Below are 23,292 nucleotides of genomic sequence, written 5' to 3' on the forward strand. Positions count from 1 at the left end.
ATATTCAAACATCCAATACATGATTTATTTATTTATAATAATCTTTTATAGTGGTTGAATACAAATGCATGTTCACAAATGGATGTATGAATACACAATAGAGTATATAAACTCGAATTCTAAGCTCCCATTCTAGGCCGTATAGGAATATTATAATACAATTTGCATTGCTATCGAATTGGATTGCTTTCTAAACAAGTCGAGCATTGAAAATTTCAGGAATCCCTATTGTGTGCTAACAATTAGATATTATATAAGCCATATCCACGGAATAACCATTGCTAATCAATAATTATACTCTTAATAAGTCATTTAATATAATGGTATTAAACTGTAATAAAAAGTAAATCTTGAAATGAAACTAAACTGTTAGGCTCAGTCGTAATTACATTCTTAATTAAACAATTATTTGATCAATAATGGAAGTATATAAGTTACAACTCATTTTCACAAGCACTTGCTAACCAATTCTACCATTGAACTGAAATTGATCATGCTTAGGTATGTACAGTATAGTTATAGAAGATCCATGTGTTGTATAAAAGTGAAGAGGATCAAACTCTTATATTTATATCATTTATTATCATTTGACGATTACAAACTTTTTCTTCTTATTCCCCAATCACTGCTCAGTATCGACAGTCACTCACCGACAAACAGTTTGATTAATTTCATCTTTCATAATAAAAATACAGACAGTAACGTTGAAAATAACCATCCGTATATACTCAAACTTAAAGCGTACACTTTTCAAGCAGTCGCCCATGAAATAACTTCGTTATTGCAGAAAAAGAGCTTTCATCGCAATCCGTTTATGACAAAGCGTATAATGTAATGATATACAATTTTAATTGAACAAGAGATTGAGACGAATATTGGGAAAAAGATCAACGAAAGATAAAATGATTCATTCTATTTTTTAATATGAAGCTGATAAAGTACACTATTCATATATTATGGACAATTTTTTTTTGTCTCTTTCCTCACAGCTGTAGCTTTGAAAGAATGGGGAGTGGGTAATTGTAAAAGATGACGATATAACAACAAATCTGGTAAAATATAACACATACCAACTATGGAGATAAAAGTTGAGACAGTCGGGTTGAAACTTATTCATAATATTTTTAATCTTTCTCAACATCTAGAACATAGTGAGCTAGTTGATTGCTAAACTTCAATTCATGTGTCAAAATCTGCTTGCCGGTTCAAATTATCTGAAATTGGATCGTGTAAACTTTGAAATCCTTATGCAGATATTGTAACAATATAAACACAAGGTAAAATAATGATCTAAGCATTTTTCTAGCGATTGGTAACTGATGCATAAAATCGTATTGCAGAAAGTTCTGTGTAAGCGATGAATAAATCGAATACCTACGATGAAAATGCAAAGAAAGTTTTTCTTTTAGTTGTACGGTTGGGAATCCGCATGAATAAATCGCTATCGGGATTACTGGAAGACTGTTGCGGCCTTTAAAGGTTTCTTTTTCCTGAAATGTATCACCTCGAATAATGTAGAATCTGGTTGAACTTATGAAGTAGAACTTTTCTTCTTCAAAAACAACATGCTATTGACGAATACCGTTACCTATACTTTGCGTGCTCTAAGTTGTCGAATGCAATTCTGAAATGCACGTTAGAATTTGTATCAAAAAGATCAAAAATATAAATAGAATAATATTGATATGAAGCTAAAGAATTTGTTTGTTCATTTAAATGTTTAAACTCAGGACCGGTTTCAAAAACTCTTTCACCGCCGTATGTGAACATGATCCCCTTAGAACTCGACACCATACACCTATCATCACAGTGTCTAGCCTAAAAGCTATATAACATGAAGGATCTCGGGCGACCACATACTTAATCTTCTTAGAAACGTTTTTGAATTAGCGCCATCTAGGGCGAACACAAGAAAAAGTATAGTAGTTCACGCGAACATAGGCTATTGCTTAGTGTCGCTATAAGCCGCTAGATGACGCTTTTAGTTTTGTAGTTAATTTATTTAAACAGGTTGTATGTATACAAATGTACAAATTTTATTTATGATTCATTATAATAAGTTTATTTTTCAAATAAAAAAAAGATATTATTAAATTAAAAGCATCGCATCTACTTTCCCCAAACTCTACAAAGTTTGTCAATTTATATCACTTATTTTCCTAATTTGTTTAACACAATAACGTATTTATCGAGGTCAATTCAATGCGGTGGATCCTTGGTGATCTACCATATTATGGTTATAACATTTTACATTTTCCTCTTCCATTTAATTCCTTATATTGGAGATGATTTCAGTAATAACATTTGTACTATATTTTCACACAATAAAAATTGAAATTGTTTATCATTTATGTGCATTGGTTGGCTTAGTAGTGTTGTCCTCTGCGATGCCCCACCCCCACATTGACGTCACGTTCATGACGTCATAGCTCAACTGAATCGACCCCCGCCCTAAAAACCGACATTTTAAGAGGTGTTCCTGTTGAAAGTTGAAAATGTATCATTATATTTCACGTTTCTGCATAAATGTATCGTTATATTGGATTTGCGTTATACATTGCGAGTGTGATTTTAATAAATTTGATTCGTGTATTATATACCTACTTATTAAGGTATTGTAGTAATGAATTACTTCTTATGCTATGATAGATTAAACAAACAATTTAATCTAAATATAATATAACTTTCACGAATGAAATCACCGTGAGATCAAATTTATTTTGAAGTCATTGTAATACTATGTATACAGTACTGTAATTGTAAAATAACTTAACCATAGAAATAATGTCAATAAACTTATCAATTTGCATGTATTATCATATGAATAACAATATGTTCTTAATCCGTTTTAGTATCGATACGAAATTCAAATGTCAGAAACAAGCATTCAGACGATGTTAATAATTATTTATTTGCGAATAATTTAATTTTAGTCGTCGATATTCAAAGAGGTCAGGCATTGAAAATCTAATATACATAATGTATCAATAGATTTGTATTAATTCGCTTTGATAATTTGTTCCCAGAAACTAGGTCTATCTATCTTGTTCCAAGAAAAGGCATTATCCCTTTTACCTTCACTGTGGAAATTGTATTACTAAAATAAATACGTATTTCACCTAATATAATAAGTACATGACGTATCTTTTGCTAACAAAGCTTAGTTAGTCTTTGTTGAGGCAACAATATTGTAAAATTATATCCATTTAACGAAAGAGTTTCCTCCGTCATTTCAACTTTGAGTAATCTAATAAATTTTATATTATGATGTTCCTATTAATATTTACATTGTATACATGATAAGAAGTAACAAATCATTATAGTATAGGATTAGAGAATCTATGTAGTGTCTGAAAAACTTAAGGAAGCCTTAAGAAAATTCGAATAAACAGATAACAGAGGCACTAAGTTCTCCTTAAAATAATAAAATTATTCATTCATACTGTTCCCATTGCGCTCAGCTGTTGAAATGCTGTGTCATCACAGAGGCTACTTAAGTAAAAAAGCATGACTCATTGTTGAATATTAAACTTTTATAGGTAGAAATAGAATTTTCAACTATAGTTTTTAAGATACAAATTATACTCCTTAAGTTAACTATTATTATGAGCATTTAATGAAAATATTGCATTATAATAAATTCTATCGGAGTACAAACATTCACGAAAAGAAGGAAATTGTATGTTTTAAGTAATGAGATCAAGTTAAAACAATTAATTTTTCATATATTACAAAAGTACAGCTTTTAGTTTCAAATATCAATACGTTATGAATATACAATTCGATATGAAATAAATAAACCTAAAGCACTATTAAAAAACGAATTAATACTATTTTAAGTCATCTTTATAATATCTCAATGGCTATCATAAAATAAATTTTATCTCAACCACATTTCTAAAGCTTGCTAACAAGCTAATTATATCATATTAAAAACAGACCTAATAGTGTTTTACAAAGAACATATTTCTTAATTAAAACCCCAATTACTTTCAGAATAGAAACAACCTTAGGAGATTGTACCCCGGGGCTACACGCGTAGCAATCGTAGCAGTACCGTAGGTCGTTTGTAGCTCATTCCTACAATGTCACTAAAATGTAATTTACTGGGACACAGGTCTGTTCATTGTAAACGTGAAAGCTCTGCAATGGTATTTGAAATATAAACCTATATTGTACTATAACGGTGGGGCGGATGGTTTAATTTTATGCCCTCTAATATGGGTAGAAAAAAAATTGCAAAAACTGAATTGTATTATAGCGCGTATTTCAAAAAAGTTCTGAATTCATATCAAATCTATATCTTTTGTTATTATTTGAAAATTGAAAGCTCGTGTGATATTTTTCATGACAGGATTCATGAACTCAATGACAAATTTAAGTCGTTAAGCTGCCTCATTAGAATACCTCAACATATATGAAAGTAGAGATGTTATAATGTTTTGATATCTTATCTAACGTGGGACATTCTTGGATAAAGCTTTTTGCGGTGGTTAAATAGCACACATAAAATTGTCAAATATAATAAAAAATTATGTGTAACATTTAAATGGTTAGAGCGTGGATGATCTTATATAAAAGGGATTTTCTTTCTTCAGAAAAAGGGAAGTTAAACAAGTTTTGGGTCTTTTCAGTGGAACTTTTCGCCCAAAGGCCTGCAAAATAAAATAAAAAACCTGATGCTCAACACCGCTATTGTCCGAATACGTATAGTATAGAGCTACGATCAGATAATGCTTTTACAGTCAACGTAACGAAAAATCTAAAAATAGCCAATTCAATCACAGCGCGTCAGCGAGCTACATTTTGGCTTTTTTAGTTATTACGACACGACTTGCTAGCTGCGTAATTGTATTTTAATAACTTTTGTTAATTAGAGCTTCATGATTTGCAACTTTGTTATAATCATTAAAAATACGACCGGTTTCAAGAAATCATTGTCAAGTAGTAAAAGCATAAATAAAACACGAAATATACATTATGATCACGTGGTAACCACAACACACATAACCCTCATTTTAATACAGTTAAGTAAAAATGGGTGCAGAAACCTGACACACGTAGCACATTAACATACCTAACGCCCCTTTGATGCAGATGCTTAAGAGATACGTTTTTGTCATTGACCTACTATAAACAACTAGAATTGTCTATGAAAAGGTCGTCAAAAATTTCCAACCGGCGTTGTATAAAACATTCATTGAAATTCACACCTTATTAATTCTTGACTGGAATGTTCAAAGTCTATTGTATCACCCATTGGAAAACTGCCGAATACAAGCGTAGGCTTTTTGCTTCTGACAATTTTAGAGCGTGATTGAGAGGGTTGGTATAGGTACATTGTACGTCAATGGTTTATGCCTACCTCTCCATATCTTTTCTAATATCCATCAGATGATAAATATTCGAAATCGCTTAGAGCCATAAAACATGCTAGGTACTGCATATTACATCTCAATATCACCTATGCGTTAAACCAAAACTCAGAAATCCGTTAAAATCCGTTCATCCATTTTTAGCTGATACAAGTAACGGGGTAGAATATTTGTAGTTTTTTTTAACGGTTATTGTTCTTATCCAAGTGGAAACAAATTGAACGAAGTAAAATAATTAAAAACTATTCAGCCGTTCCTTCGTTAATGGTGCTGTTTATAAAAAGAAAATGATTTAATATGCATTTAAAATGGTCATATTCATTCATTTTCCAAGGTCAAATAAATTATTTTAAGATATTACTATATTATCGAAAGAGGAACGAGCTGTGTTCGTAAAAGTGTAGATAAATACCCAATAGTGATCTATTAGCTTTAGGTTAGAGCTGCAGCTAAAAATCGATTAAGGTCTGAAGCGAATTTGAGGTCTAGCTGGAGAGTCCTCTTAGAGTTTTTGAGTACCGTTGGTGTAGCGTGCGCATGCGCGGACCGGGAAACGCTCTGACGTCACACGTCGCGCCCGGGGCGGCGCGCCAGTGTCCCGCGACAGCGCGACCAGTCACGCGCGACACACGCCCCGCGCTCACACAATCACGAGCTTTCGATGCTATGCACAATAACAATATATGAAACATACCCTGTATGCCGCAGCCACACGTTTTGTGACTAGATGTGATAATCTGTGTGCCGCTCCCCTTATAAGTATTCCTTTTAGTTGTAGACTTAAATAGAGACTCACTGGTTTGCATTATTTCGTAGTTGTAGAGCAAATAGGTACATGTAATTATGCTCATATCAACATGATAATAATCAAGCACTCGCCCATATAAACGACACGTTGAATTCAACCAAATGTTATACTTACACTATATATCAAACAAATTCGTGTATAAACAAAAAAAAAATACACACAACAAAAACTTCATACAGTCACAATAAACATTTACCAATTTTTAAGTGAACACTTACCAATTTTTAAGTGTGTCTTGTACATCGCTATTATTTATTTATTTAATTCTGTTACGTATAGTATTCTAGATGCATATAGACTTGTTTATGCTATTCTGCATGGCATACCTATGCATATTCATGCTCTGTATTGCTTGCTTTATTGGGGTAAAACCCAAGATTAATATTATAATTTTATTTTACACATATCATAATTATTAATTTTCATATAATACGTAAGGATGAATATGATATTATGACAATATATACCACGAAAGCATAAAGAGACTGCGATTAGTGAGAAAGTTTGAGTGTTTACAATAAAATATCTCGAAAGTAAAACATGATAACAGCGCATACATTTGCTAATACGAACACACAAATAAAAGAACATGTTCTAATGATAATATTTTACACAAATTTTCCATCAGCTATCTTAATTAAACTGAATACATAGGTGTCGCTAAGAACAATTATTCTCAAACATGAATCCTACCATCAAGTATAGATGGCGGTGCGATCGACATGAGAGTAAACAAAGATTTCATTAGCATTTAATGTGGCTTTCATAATTAAATAATTAATACGCAATGATTTGTTGGAATCATATATATAATATATGACATATCATAAACAGATATAAAATATTTTTATTCGATTTCTGACGTACGTAAGCATTCTAGAACTAAGCTTTTTGAGCTTTTCGAAACTGTCACTTACTGCTATCAATGATTTCCCTCGATTGGTCATAAGAAAAATCACTCACACACACTCTGTTCAATGTGAAGAAACACAAACTTACACGCTTTCGCCTTTATAAATATTTGTATAATACATCAGTACATAGAAGTTATAACAACAAGCTTACTACTCTAAATTATTAGGGTTAGATTGATTTAATAAATACAATATTACAACTAAAATGTTAATTAATGTCAAATATATTTTTAACCTTAGTAGAAATATTCGATATTCCAGCAATTATCATTTTTGCTTTGCTTATGATCAAAAATAAATCCATTTCCATTTTGCTGACGTATTTTATATCCGAATTAGAGCTTAAAATACGATAAAAGGGTTCCCCAAAAAGGAGATCATTTGCACACATTGCTTGTAGGGACTCACACCCCTATGTGAATTATAGGCGTTAATTTTTTAAATAGATTGAATCTTTTAAAATGAACCGCCGTTTATCGTATAGTAGGAAATTATCACGGTATTAGAAAATTCACTATCGATAATTATTTATCTAAAATTAAAAATTTAGATAAATAATAATATACAGTGAATTTTATAACATAAACAAATCTGGTCTTTTATCGTAAAAGCTAGGGATTCGAGGTATAATTTTACAGGTAAACGGTTTATAGTATAAAGTGATACGTGCTCTATTGGCCTCATTTTCCTTTGCACTACATGAAAATGTGAAATACAGGAGAATATGCTGGAATGTAAGCGCTTATTATCATAGACTGCATGCCATTTCACTTATAAAGTCTTCACGTTTTGTTTTGTGCATATATTAAAACGGAAGCTCGTAAATATTTAGTATACGTGGGTGGATATTAATAACCCAATTAATCTGACATCGGGAATAAATTCTTAACGAAAACAGTTAGACAGAACAAAGTAAAACCAGTGCCAAATATATTCAAATTGTGATTCCGATAATATCAGTAAATATGTCAACGATTGTGAAACATTGATAGATCGTGCAGCGATCGAATAAAGACAACGATATTATGCAGCAATATACTCTATACGCCGAATAAATACCGTTTATAACATTTGATTGTGTGATAACGAAGTGCAATCAGAATCTAAAATCAAAGACTGTGATTTGACGCCGATTGCGATAGTACTGGGCGTAGAGTCCTGGAAGTTGAATGTCTTTGATTGACATTTAACTTCTGCGTGACTCTTGCACGCTGGATATTGGAAAGGATAGTGAGAAATTTGTGTTAAAACCAAGCTTGATGGCGAGGGATTGAGAGTAAGCGCACTGGGTGGAGGAGGGTCGCGGCACGCTGGCTGTGATGCGATGGGCCAGGACTGGTGCTTCCGACGCAAGCGGAAACGCAGCAGCAGTCAGGATGACTCCCAACCGCATCACACCCGGTAAATACCACCAAACACATGACCAATAATTTAAATTAGTATGTAAAGATATTATTTATACTTATCAAAAACGCCACGTTTTTATTTATCTTAATAATGCAGCTCATGACATATATATTATCCTATTATGTAAATTATATTTCATCTGGAGAATTTAACAATTCTTTTGTATGGTAAAAAAAGAGAAATTTCGAACCTATCCACTTACGGGATATATTTTGATCTATATACGTCTAATTCTAAAAAACGCAAAAATTACAAAATAACAAAGAGGACTTTTAGCCCATTTTTAGTAAGGCATAATAAATAAGGCCAAATTAGCAATCTTAATATGCTATATAGTCTAGATCACATAATTTTCAATAGATTTATATCTTATATGCAAATATAGTGAGAGCCGAGTTTATGTTCCCTCCGCTTTGTATTTAAGTGTGAGTGCTCTTTTTATCTAAATGTTGTTTTGTTTATAGTAAATCTAATTCATACACAACATTAACCCTACTGTTATTATGATTATGATTATATTTACTCTATACATTTATGGATACATAAAAGTTTTTCCAATACCGCTTCAGAACCTATAAAGCTGTACTATAAAATAGGACAAATAGAATAATAGATTTTTTAAATATTTTTTACACAAAACTTATAAGCATTAATCTCTCAATAATTATTGTATAGAGTGGATAAACCAAATCTAGTAATTGTTAAAGAGAAAGAGTTTTCGTTTTCCTGTTTCCATCATTCCTGCTTAAAAATCTTCGGTGATATCCGCATCCCTAGTACAAGCACCTTCCATTGAATAATCAATAATATAACAAACTTGGCAATTTATATGTAGTAAAGATTACATATCCATGATCCTGCACAAGGAACAGTTGTATCTCATCAAAACAGACTAAACATTCATAAAGTGAACTAAGCCCACATGACTACAACACAGATCGGCTAAGTTAGCTGGGGTGTTAGGGAGATCTAGTTACGTGATAGAATAACAAGCCCAACCTCCATTACGTATAGCCATGTTGACTGATAGCGAACAACCGTTTACTATTATCACACAATTATCCACTTACCGAGTTACAACGCTACGGCCACATATGGTAGCCGTCAAGGGACACTTTCCATCAAGTAATAGCCCAATAGCTGTAGGTACAGTAAAAATTAGTCTCACTGTTATTGACCGTGTGACACTTTTATTAATTTTATTTTGTTTTCGCTTTCGATACATTATCGAGTCGTCACGTGACAATTAAACTTGCTAAAGCATTTTATTGAATTCGTTATATCTGTGAATTATAATGTTGTAAATATATATAATGTTTAACCTTTTTTATTTAAGCTTTTAAACCTCACAAATCACGTGAACATTAAAATAAGTCTGGAAGACATCACTTGCGAGAAAGGTTTATAAATTTCCGGTATCGTACTCTCTTTGTGGCATGTGGTTTAATATATTTTAATGATAAATCTTACACGCGTCTTAAATGAGAAAATATTTACATTTAGATTTGTGATTAAGTATAATGGACAATCTGTACTAATATTATAGAGCTGAAGAGTTTGTTTGTTTGTTTGTTAAAACGCACTAATCTCAGGAACTTCTGGTTCGATTTGAAAAATTTCTTCAGTGTTAGATAGCCCATTTATTGAGGAAGACTATATATGTACCACGGGCGAAACCGGAGCGGACCGGTAATTTCACATTATATTAGAAATGAGCTCTATTTTATAAATATATTCCAAAAATCTTTACAGTACTTGATAAAAAATGCATTTAATAACATGCTATAAAAATACATTTACATATATAACTGACCAGTAACAATTGAAAAAATTAAATAAGCACTATTTAAGGTGCAAGCATTATAAAGCAAATGGTAGTTATAAATAATTCAGTGGCTGACGTCGTGACGCTACTGCAATTACTTCCACCTGCAATCCAACTATAATTAACTTTAACCACAACTATTATTATAATAAGGTAGTTTATCAGTTGCATATTGCTAGACAGTTCTATATATTCCTATATTTAATGCATATATAATTTCACGACTATGAACACAAAAATCCAGTTAGAAATCTAAAATCTAAACATATATAACGCGAATATATAATTGATTTTTTAATAGACTAAAAGAAAAAGCTTTTTCTACAAATTTCTACAAATCTTTCAAACAAATACAGTACACAATATAAAAATAGAAATACGTGTACTAATTATATTTTTTTTAATTATACATATATAGCTTATAACAAAGTTATAAATTTATTTAGAGGAATAGTTTAAGAGATATAGAAAAAAAACAATTTCAGGTATACCTATTAATCTAAGGAAAGCCTACAATATCTAGAGCTGAGGTTGAGCGTGCGTCAATGTGTGTCATTAAATATAATTATTTATTTCACGCTTTTATTTGAACTGCATTTTTCCTTTAACCACGAAGTATCTGTTAGTTATGGAGGTTGGTGCCTGCATCTGAGTGAAGGGCGCTGACGTCATCGGTCAAGTTCACACGCCACGTGCTCTCGACGTGCCAAACCGCTAGTTCCTACTGCATTCACATTCTCTTCGTTATTAATGATATTTAAAGTTTAAAATTTAATGATTACCTTTTTTAAATTGATAACTGCAACATATGTATCTTAACTTAAAAGTGTTACTTAACACAAGCAATTTAATGTATAATACCATAACGAATGGAGACTTATTCAATTGTTGATTTTTCTAATTGAAGTGAAAACTTCTTTAGGTGCGTTGATCACTTTTTGGAATTAAAAACTCTTATTCGGAGTCGCGTTACCCAACGATAATTTAACTTCTAATAGCAGTCCTTGTGATAACTTTTTTTTATTTTAGAATATGTATAGACGGTTTAAAGTTTTGAAATTAATGTTTCAAAACTTTAATACTACTACTTACTTGAAAATCTACATTAAATATTAAAACAATAACGATATAATATTTGGAAGAATAGATGACGTATTGTTTGCACTTGTTGCGAAATATGCATAATTTCAAGCTAAAATAATATATAATGTTTCTTTGATAAAAACTCATCGTATTAAGATCCGTGTCGCGATAAACGCTGATACATATCTTGATTGTTCATATGATGATGAATAGATTATGAAGTATTTTTGTCATACTGTTATCACCTGATTAATTAATGTTATCTTTGATAATATGACATTATCGTAATATTTAAGACGTTTCTATACGGATGCTATATTTTTTATAATAGTCGGTAGTCGATTATTTCTTAGTATATTGTTTACCTATTTGCTACAAAATGTTTATTCGAACAATTCATTCACTTTTTTCATGTCTAATTAAAGAAAAGATGCACTTTCGAAAAACGACATTTTCAAAATTTCGCTATTAACATTTTTGGCAATATTTACTTATAATTCAAGCGCATATTATGTAAAACTTAATAAGCCAACAACAAATACCGTACATTTTAAAATGATGTACATGATATTGATTAGTATGAACGCGAACGAATATTGAGTATGTTTACAAGGTGCATTAAGATATTATCCGGGAACAAGGCCTTGTGCCTGTATTCAACCTATTATCATATGGAAATCGATAATTACTTCCATGACGTTCTAGCACGTGGCCTCGGCATCAGTCAGGTTTTAAAGTATTTTCAATTCTTACATTTCATAAAGGTTTTTGATTCAATTGATATGTAGTTATATTAAACAATTATAATTATTTGTTCTATTCCAGAAAATATAATATATTTACACATATTATGTGTTTATGTGCTTCACGTTTACAGTTCCTTACTCAAGTTAAAATTATAGTTCAATATGGGTATCACACACGATTTTTGTATACATTTATAAATATTTTGTATATTTTTTATGGAGTTGGTGGTTTGCCTGATGGCAAGCGATCACAACTGCTTATTAATAACGTTTGCTGAGGTAGTACTTTTACGATAGCGTCGCCTGCTTTTAAGGAGTAAAGGATAAGTAAAGAATTGACGATGGAAATAAATAATGGACGAGGAGGTTTGGGGAAAAGGAAAAACTACAAAAATAAAAGCCCGTGTTGTGGGAATTGTAATTGTTTGATGATTGTAAATAATGTGGTAGTTCAATGAACAATTAATATTTGGTGTAAACTTCGATCAATACCTTATAATTAGCCCTTTTTGTAGTTTATCTTGATAAACCAAAATAAACGAGACATTAGGTATATGTTAAGTAGGTACTTCGGTTAATTTATGATAAGGGTATCGTCGTCTTAAACTTTATATGAAGAAAATTTTAGGCACAGGTAAACAAAGATACATATTTGCCTTCGTAACTACTTCGAAATGCTAACATAAGTATATGAAATTGAAATCAGCCGTGATACGGAGCTAGCTTCAGTTTGCTCAGTTGACCTATAAAGTAAGGTGCTCGTAATACGTAGTGAAGTGATCCTTGAGACAAGGGTGTAGAGCGTAACATCTGTACAGCCGCCCGGTGACTTGCGTCGTTTTCTACACAGAAGTTGCGTACCGGCGTACGCATGCGGTTCGCCCCATTCGACCCCCGGCAAAATGGCGGTGCAAACATGGCCGCCGGGCAGCCGCAGGATGCTCCGTAACGCTACTCCTCATCGAAATACCGTTAACACAATTTCCCACTCAGTTGTACACTTTGACACGCACATCCGCAACGTAACCTGTCGCGTCCCTGATCAATCTTTTGCGACACGACGCGACTTCCATCATTTAAGCGTGCAACAAGTGACATTGTTTCGCAACTTGAGATAAAATACGCTTACGTATTATTTTACAATAGTGATGTGATAGTGGGTCGCTCATAAATATAGAACTTGTCTCTTTAGTGAGTGGCGGCGCGGGTGAGCCAAGCAGCGAGTGACGTCGACCGCTCGTTCCCCGCGCCGCAAACGTCAACAGAGCCGCGTCACGCCGCCCCGTCGCCGCTTCACATAAATACTATCAACACGCACACGTACCCTCTACTGGCGGTCATTCGGATCAAGGAAATTATCTCATTATACACAAAAGACATAAGTTTCGCGAGATTCCATATATCGATTCCTATGTGACCCGATTATGTGATTTTATACAATGGACAACTGTGTTTTATTTACTGCAGTGGAATTGACGATACATAAATGAATGCGTTGAAGTGATCAGTTGAGTGGCGGTCGCGATCGCGTGAGTGTGGTGTTTTACGTTGCGGTGCACGTGTTTTTCATGCTGTCAAATAAACGTTGCGAAAGCCGGCCCGGGCGCGGCGCGTCGCTTGCAAACCAATACGTGTCGTAGTACCATGACGTTTTAAACTTGGACCGATGCATTGGCAACGAACGTGTTTGTGGAGGGTGGGCCGAAGGCGTATATGGCGTGTGGCTCGATAGGCGATATGCTAACGGTAGTGTTTGCGGTATGGACAGCGGCGCGCGCGCTAGGCTGGGCGTGCGAAGCACTCGCCAACACGCCTGACAACGAAGACGTTCCCGTGCTACCGCGCCTTCGCTCCGCTCGCGCGTCTAGCGACCTTTCGACCCTCAGCACGACCACCACTAGTTCTAGTCAGACCAGTAGCGGAGACCACTCTAAGAGGTCAACACATCCTCACATTTAGACGATTACACAGATTATATACCAAATATCACGCAAATTTTTGTTTAAACGCATTACACATTGAGAAACAAATTCACATATCGATTTTTTATTGACTAATTTTGCAATACCTACGCAATGCTTGTAAAAAATATTGGTAATCGTAACGTACACGTATTATTAACGAATGAATGTACCTACATCGATTAAATGATGTTAATGATGCTACAAGGTCAAACACTTGGGCACAGAGTACACTTGAGCTATGGTTAATGGCTATGTTACCGATATTCGTTTTTAACAATATTATGTTATCTAGGTTTAGCATGCAACTGGGTTTGTAAATGATAGTGTTGAACTAAATTTGATTCTTTAAAAAGGGATGACTCAAACGATTATTTAATACTTTAATTTGTACAAAAAACAGTAGATTTTTAAAAATTTACACGTACTTAAACAATTCCAAACATAGTATCAACTTTTACATATAAAATTATTACAGATTGAGGTGTTTTAGTAAGTTTACATATTAAATTACCTTTGTTCAGACCACACCTCTGATTAAAACAACTTGTCCCAATTGAAATGAGGTCTTTCACTATAAAATTGACACTTAAAACTTTCAATATGGTCAACATTGTTGTTGACTTGTTTTATATCGTCTCTTGTTTTGATCTTTATGCCAAAGTAAACCTGTATGTTTACTTTCATTTATTATTGGCAGTTTTACGAAGCTTTTTTAAATTGCAAATACCAATTACACATTAAACAAATATCAGATTTAACAGACTAATTTAAAATTAACAAGATTTTCATGAAAAGAAAGTGCTTCGCATTTTCATTAATCTTCATGTAGGATCATCAACTATGTTTTAATGGTATTTAGTAATAGTGCTACTATTACTAAGATTTATAATAAAATAAATAAGTACTGAGCTATATATATAACAATTCAATAATTTCTATACTTAGGTATTATATGCAACAGACGTATATATAAACTTTAACAATTCATTTACCTAAATATACATAGGTAGTTAACAGTCTTCAACTCATAATTTCTATGAATTCGTGTTAACATATAACCCAAATATATTTTCGACGACGTAATGAAAGATTTACTATCTGTTGCGATTATCGTTGGCATTTTTCACATCCTGAAAATAGACTGGTTTAAAAAATACCATCACGTGCTTCATACGCATATTCAAACTGAAAATAGAATTATTTCATCTTAATATAAATTGTTGTTGAGTCCAACCTAGTGGTAAAGCATCGCAATTTTAATTTATTAATAATTACCAATATTTTGGTCTCTTTCACTATTCCTTGAACCGGTTTTTAAATATTCGTACAAGTACAAATGCCAGTTTTCGTAATCTTATTAACGTTGTTTTTGGATAATATTTACACAAATTGGAGAAAGACTCATGACATAACACAATATTTCGAAAAATACATCAACATACAATAAAATACAACAGTGTTATTGAAAGAGAACTCTAGAACTGCTGGTGGTCGTGTCTGATAAGATTATAATGGGGGTTCAGGTGGAGTGAAGCGCCTCGACGCTGGAGCGCTAGGGGAGCTTCCAGGAGACTACTCCGAAGACAGCCAGTATCCGCTAGAAGGCGGACTACCGGCAGGTATATAATACAGAATCGTTTTATGGGTACCTTTTAATCAGTTATTTTCGTTTTACCATTCTCGTATTGTTCGTGTTTATTACATTGCGTCAAATTTTAATAACATCCTGTTATCATATCGGACTAATGGAGCCTTTTAATAATTGTATCTTGTATTCACAATAATTTAATTTGAATGTTACTCATTATTTCTTTAATAACTATAGGTAAATGATTTGAAATGCATTTTCGTATTTTGCTGGTATAAATTGACACATTTACAGTGTATACAAACAGTGTTATATAAACAGTTACAGTTATCAGTAGTATCATGATGAAAGATTCCTATCATAAACACAGGAATCTTAACTCAAGGGAATACAATAATATTCGAAAAGTTGGTAATATCAAATACGTAACCATTTAATTGATTTGTTATTTATAGAAAAATGTTACAAAACTTGCTGCTCGCCTTTTTGCTGTACTAAGTTAAGTAAAAAAAACTATCAAACAAAAATCATTGAAATCCGTATAACTAATTCGATTATTTTTTATACCTTTATGGATTTATATCACAAGTGCAGTTGCGAATGATATTAGATAGTAATTGTAACGCGAACAGTTTCGAATACATCGTTTTCGTCATTATAAAGATAAAAAATAATAAGTATGATTGTTAAGTTACCTAAGGAGAATGCACTCAGGAGATATCGAGGATTTATATAATGAAGAAATTTTTAGGGATAGGTAAATTATGCTGGGCCGCTATTTCACCTGATCGAAAGTGACATGTCCAAAAGTGGAAGCGTGTAAAAGTAGTAAAACTATCGATTCACATTTGCTAACAATTCAAAAAAATGCTTTCTCGAAAAAAAGGAGAGAGAGGTTAAGAAAATGTAAAAATACATACAACTGGCGCGTAGCAATTCATAAATATCACACAAATTCTATAAATAGATCCAAATTGGCTTGACTAAATTAGCGCATACAGTTCCAAGTCATTACCGTCTGACTGTGACGCAAAACGCCTCGGTTATAGTTATTTCGAAATGGAAGATAATAATAATCACACGCATAATCTCACGCACGACTCGTCGTAATACGTAACGTGGATTTTATTTAAAAGCAATACCATTTTAATCTGTTAATAGCTTGCAAACATGTATCAAGATTAGGCAAATATTGTAGGCCCAAGAGATCACGTCAAATGAAAATATATTATGTTACTATACATGCTGACGTAAAAGTTTTAATAGATCAATTAGTATTAATTAAGAATTCATTTAATTATATAGAAGAAGATATATAGGATAACATGAACTATTAACACCACGCGATGCTGTCGGAAGTTCGCTAGAATCAAAAATAATAATTGAAATCGTTATTTTGTGAAAATTAGTAGTTAATACTCAAATTCTGTGATACCGATAACAGGTCAAGTTGGATCCATTAGCTAAATTTGTCATAACAGGAGTTTGCACACGTACGTTATTTCTTACGGTAAGCGGTATTCAAAAACAATTAGGATAGAATTAAGATGAAGACGTATTTAACAAGATGTTTAATGGGTATATAATAACGATGACTTTTAAACCTTAAATGAAATATAATTTTATTGTACCTATGCTTATCACAAGATCATAATTGTTCAAAATAGACAAAATAAAATTATTAATATTTTTAGGGTAGCGAGTGACGCGTAGTCGTGGAGTCGTAAAAAGACGTCGTCTGTCGCTTCTCATGTAATCATGCGCGGATCTCGTGCTAATATTCTTTATATTCAAAATTACTACAAAGGAAGTTTCAGTTTCTTTTTAATTGTTTAATATTATCTTATAATCGTAACGCTGGGCTTGCATATCTCGAGATTCGGTACGTTTAAAAACTAGTAATGGCGTCGTAGTAAGCCTGGCTGTGTTGAAATGGTGACGTACTTAATTAATTTGGTAAGCGTGTTAGAAGGTATGTATCTAGGGTTTAAACTTAACGCTAACTCTTAATAATTGTTATTTTGTAAAGTGTGTATCAAAGGCCGCCAATCCATTCTTTGTAATACATTAATAGACATTTCCAATAGGGATAAGTTCACTGACTGAACGCTAATAAGCTCAAAATAGCATACTTGTTTCTTTTGACCTTATCTATTCTACTCTCTGACTAAAATGTTGCATATGTAATCACGTGTACTTCAGTCTTAAAACATTTACGGTCAATAACACGAATTGTTTGCTACTAATATATTGTGCTCCACGTGACTCGAATTTTCAAGCGACAAAAGTTAATGTTAACAGATTTCTTTACTTAGTACGAAATAATATTAAAAAAGAATTAAAAAACCACTCACGGAATACATCCTACTTTTACAAAGGCTGCCTGTTACATGCCAGCCATCGGGGAAGGTACAACACCACCACAGGATAGCAAGTGTAGCATAGTAGCATGCAAATGCTATTACATAACGCATTTTCCAAATGCCCTAACCCTGCAAATGTTCATAGCCTGTGGTGGTTTTACGTAGTTGCCAGCTCTTTTAAAATAAAATATAGATAAAAAAACAAATGTTTATCTATTATGAAATTCTTATTGTGTATTTGTTATATACATGTATTTATATTAATGTTTCATATTATGTTATTCACTGGCAATGATATTCTAGTATTCTTTAAAACACAGGCAATATAGTCAAAAATATAATAAAACCATTCGACTAAATTTGTTCACGAATACACTATTTGATAAGATAACACTACAGTTTATTGAGAACATTAGCTTTAGTAATCCACTTTATCCCAAACCAAGTCGAATCAATATTTAATTAATAATTAGTACCGATGTACTGTTTGACTTACTTGATTTTTGAATATCTAGAGTACAAGGAGGCAAGTACTCTTTTAATACTTTGAGGATTACCTATTTAATTCATTTCTAAAATTTAAAAATCTTTATGGTCAGCTCATTTCTTTCCCGTTTTATACATACACGTTTCCTTCAAAATATAGTATATGTTTGGCAGATATAATAAAGTAACACTATAGAAAACAAACAAACAATTTAAAGAAAATTTAAGTATTATTTGCAGTATTCCTGCAAAACATATAGGTACATACATTACTTATCTATCGATGCAACATGCAATGTCTCAATTTCAATTAAATTGTAGAAAATATATAAAATGATTTCTAAGCCACGATTTCTGGAGCTCAAACCGAAGAGTTAAGCAGGTACTTATTGATATTCATAAAATGAAGTTAAAGAAAGGCGTGCGGTTTATCTCATTAAGAACTTTTTTCACCATTCCATTGCTCGATAAAGAACTCCCAAAATTCCTTCCGGTTCTTGTTTGGGTTTTATTTTTACATCTTTAATGTTTTTTGTATGGGCATTATTATGTATATTTTGTCATTTTACGCTCGTCATATCACGTATTTGCCTATCATCTACTCACCATTATTTCACAATTTCATTGCAAATTGCTGTACATTGCATGACAGTGACGAAAAATGTCTATATTTTCATATGAAAAAACAATTTTCATGTGAAAGATCAAAGAGATAAAAGGATTAACATAATATTATACCTACTACTGTAAATCTTGTAACGTATTTCATAGTATGTATATTTAGGTAGACACACATCAGCATTATTACAATCTATGATTAGTTTGAAATATAGAAAAATCATCTACGCACAATATTTGAATATTGATTTTGAACATTTTGCGCCGAAAACATTTTTTACATTCCAGCGACATCTTGCAATAAAACCCTAGAACTATGAAAAACTTGCATTTTCATTGATACGTTCGTACTGAACTTTTTCGAGAGATGTCGCTTAATTTTTGAATAGGGTTACGAAATATACTATGATATGAATCTATTGAACTTAAGAGCATTATGTTACGCAATTAGATATCTGTATTATAATATCATTAAGATGTAATAATATAAACAATACAAAACTACTACAACAGTGTTATTAAGTACTGGATATAGCGCTCAACACTTTAGCTACATTGTTTATTGAAAAAATATAAAGTAAAGCAAATAATAATAAATCGTATTAGTGCAGTCGATAACTCTATGTGCAATAACCTTAGTATTAAGTGCTAGCGGTGCGCCTCGCCTTCGCCCGTGGTATATACGTAGCCTATATAGCCTTCCTCAATAAATTTCAAGAAAGAATTTTTCAAATCGGACCAGCAGTTCCTGAGATTAGTGCGTTCAAACAAACAAACAAACTCTTCAGCTTTATAATATTAGTATAGATAATAACTTATTTAAAAAAACCTTAATTTTTATTTTTAATTGGGTAGATTAAGTAATAGCAGATAAAATCACAATCGTCAGAACCAAATTACTTTCTATTATAGAAACTAATTCATTGAAGTAAAGAAACAAAAGAATACCTGGTTTCCAAGTCTCACTACTAAAAACAAACATATATAAAAATAAAAGCTGCTTTTCAAAGAGTTGTAATCCTACACAGAGAAAATAATTGAAACCATGCATATCTATTTCCTATTTTTAAATTGACTTTGATACGTTATCGTCTGGTAGTATCATTATAATTAGTACTATTCTTTACACGCGTGGCCAACGGAAATTCCCAGGGGAATGTGGTGTCCCGGGTTCATCGAGATTAAAAATGAAATGATCTTTTATGAAAATGTAGAGCTATCAAGCTCTTTATCTTCTTATCTCCAGATACAACAATCATACCACATAATCGCTCTGATGCGACGTGAAAGAATAACAAACAATATATTGATGAATTTATAATATTATAACACCATAAGATTGTAAGAACTGTTAGATTATGATCTAACTCCCGAGATTGTAAATTGTAAGAAATTGTAATCCGAATTGCTTGCAATTAAACGCATTATTTTCGTATTCTGTGTTACGTATGACGTCCGATACAGAAGCGGAAAAGACAAGAAGAAGTGTAAATTTGAAATAAGTATCATCCATTTTCGAAATTCGAAAATCTTTCTAGGCAAAACTATATAGTTAATTGTTTAAATGAGTATAGTAATATTACTTAAACCTGAATCATTAATTTTAAAAAATTGTTACTATTAAATACAGCCTGATTATTTGTCTGCATATTATTTGTGTTCTGTATTGTTTTGTCGTTGCTTTGTTATTAATACCAATTATCATTGTTTCAGCTTCGATGTGGAAAATGGCGGCGCGGGCGGTGCAGGGGGGGCCCGCTCCCCGCTGGAGGGGGGCTCGCCGTCCGCCGCCCTCGTGCTGCAATCCTTGCCGCAACGCCGCGAATCCTTCCTCTACCGATCCGATTCCGACTTTGAAATGTCACCCAAGTCCATGTCCAGGAATAGCTCGATTGCCAGTGAGAGGTGAGCGCAACTTTCAATCGGATATTCGTACACTATTGAATATACTGGAATTGACATATGATTGGTTTTCAAATTACGATTTCCCAACGTATTTAAGACGACCATACATTGCTAACCAACAAAACTTTAAAAAAGTACTGCTTTAAAAAAAATTGAGTGATGTGAATAAGAGTATAATTTACATTAGTACTAATTTACTACACAATAAGTTTATTTTATCGTAAACTCATAAAATCAATACACATACTGGGTACTGCGATTTTTTCAAATAAAAAAATAACAATCATTTAGGTACTCATATCACCATTCTTCTAAAACACGATTTCAAAATTACTTATTGACGAATATAAGAAAATACTACATAATGGAGCCTGTAGCTTCACTCGCGTAGTACCCGGGTGGAAAATATTAAGCCCGTATGCAAAGCCGGACTTGTATCTGTTGTATCTCCGTATCCAATTTATACAGATTCGATCAGCTGTCTTTGAGAAAACAGTCACAAACCTCAAACATTGATCTATCTTCACATATTTACAAGCACGATATTGTCAAATTTACCGACATTATACGTGATTGCCATAGCGAACATATTTTCGGTGTAAAATAAAATAAAAACTAGCTTTTTATTTATATTTGTGTATATATTATTTAAATATTATAACTTATAAGTATCCTCAGATAATATAGCTATATATACACGTGCAGTTGTAAGCTCAATAATGCAATTTAAATGTAAAATTATTTTAATATATAATAAAATGTTTTTTTTTTTTTTGTTATTATAACTCAATCTGAAACTGTTTTAATCTGTTTCTTCTTCTTTAAGTTAAGTGACATCTGTTATTATAAATATGGTATTTTTAATGACATCAGGTTTTTATATTTTATTTTAATATCCTAGGATTGCCATCATTAAGGACTATATGCAATCATTAAAAATCCCTTCAGACAGAAGTTGTACTATAATTAGTAAGAAGCATAAGAAAAAACAAAATAAATCTACCAAATATACCAGCAAATTTTATTAAATTGAAATAGCAAATAAAAATAGAGGCGAAACAGAACATTTCTATCAATTTTTTTAAATTAATAGTTCATTCACCTCGCACAAACTAGACTTATATTTGATACTTATATTTGAACTTGACTTATAATTAATGATCAGCAAACCTTTCAATCAATATAAACTCAAGTCTTGGAGAAAAGGCTCAGTTTCAATGTATAATTTTATTGACTTCACAAACTCCGGTAGAAATCAATAACTTCTCCTTAAGATTCTTCAAGGGTTCTTATTCCTCATCATGATATTCTTAACAGGCCGAGGATGGCTTGCTTCTATAATTCATCTACATCATAGAAATGAGTTACGAAATACATCCACACTCATCATTGCGCAACATTATCTCAGATCGCTAATTGCGAAATTGGTGAAATTAATGATGCAATATATGAGCACGTGTAGAGTTACACAAAAATTTAAACCATAATGAAGTTTATTTTCTGTATTGATTCGGTTAAACTCATTGTGGTCTCCGTCATATCACAAAAATAGATTCATTTTTTTTTAATATTATTATTAGTATTATAATAAATTACTGAATATATTTTACATGGCCGCATCTTATGTGTTGGATGGTAGAAAGTACATTATAACTTTAACCTCTGTTTGATTTTCGATAGTCATTAATTTTCTCACAGTTATATTTTTAATGATAATGGTATAAAAGAGTACCTAAGAGCTACTCCCAGTACCACCATGCCGATAAATAAATTCATTATTCATGGAAACGAAAAAAAATATAATATAATATAGGAAAAGTGCTCTAAATTAACTTATTCTTTAACGTTTTGATTTGTCATATTTATATTGACTCTGATAACCATCGCCGGTAATTAATTAATACGTCACATACCTACATATATTTGTGTAATACACAACAGTGGACATCTGCAGATGGCGCAAAAGTAAGACAATTTACACTCCAAACATATCAATGTTGTGAATGACTAACATGAAAGTAGTAAGCTTACTCACAAACTGCCAACAAATTGGCGATAGCATGCATCAGTACATAAGTGTTTGAATGATCCGTAAATTGTGTCGTCTTTGTGAATATGATAACCTAGTATCGAGTGCAAAGCGAGCTCGAATGTACCTAACCTTCATGCTATTGCCGTCACCACGGTAGACTGCCACAGCCCACAACACA

The 23,292-nt window shown here is 32.2% G+C and overlaps 1 protein-coding gene across 17 annotated transcripts in view; it reads left to right on the plus strand.

Annotated features, from left to right (window-relative positions):
* Positions 1-23,292, plus strand: part of LOC119831464 (cAMP-specific 3',5'-cyclic phosphodiesterase) — a 187,308-nt gene that overhangs the window by 124,708 nt on the left and 39,308 nt on the right. For 14 of the 17 annotated variants that reach the window (XM_038354824.1, XM_038354825.1, XM_038354827.1 and 11 more), the window contains one exon: positions 20,891-21,082. In XM_038354824.1, coding sequence (XP_038210752.1) covers positions 20,891-21,082 — 192 coding nt within the window. Of the gene's footprint in view, positions 1-8,346; positions 8,499-13,491; positions 14,096-15,645; positions 15,742-20,890; positions 21,083-23,292 lie in introns of those variants that run through there. The other 3 variants (XM_038354814.1, XM_038354813.1, XM_038354828.1) reach the window with 3 other exon arrangements.

This window comes from Zerene cesonia, chromosome 13 (genome assembly GCF_012273895.1).
Source record: "Zerene cesonia ecotype Mississippi chromosome 13, Zerene_cesonia_1.1, whole genome shotgun sequence".
In the NCBI taxonomy this organism is placed as follows: domain Eukaryota; kingdom Metazoa; phylum Arthropoda; class Insecta; order Lepidoptera; family Pieridae; genus Zerene; species Zerene cesonia.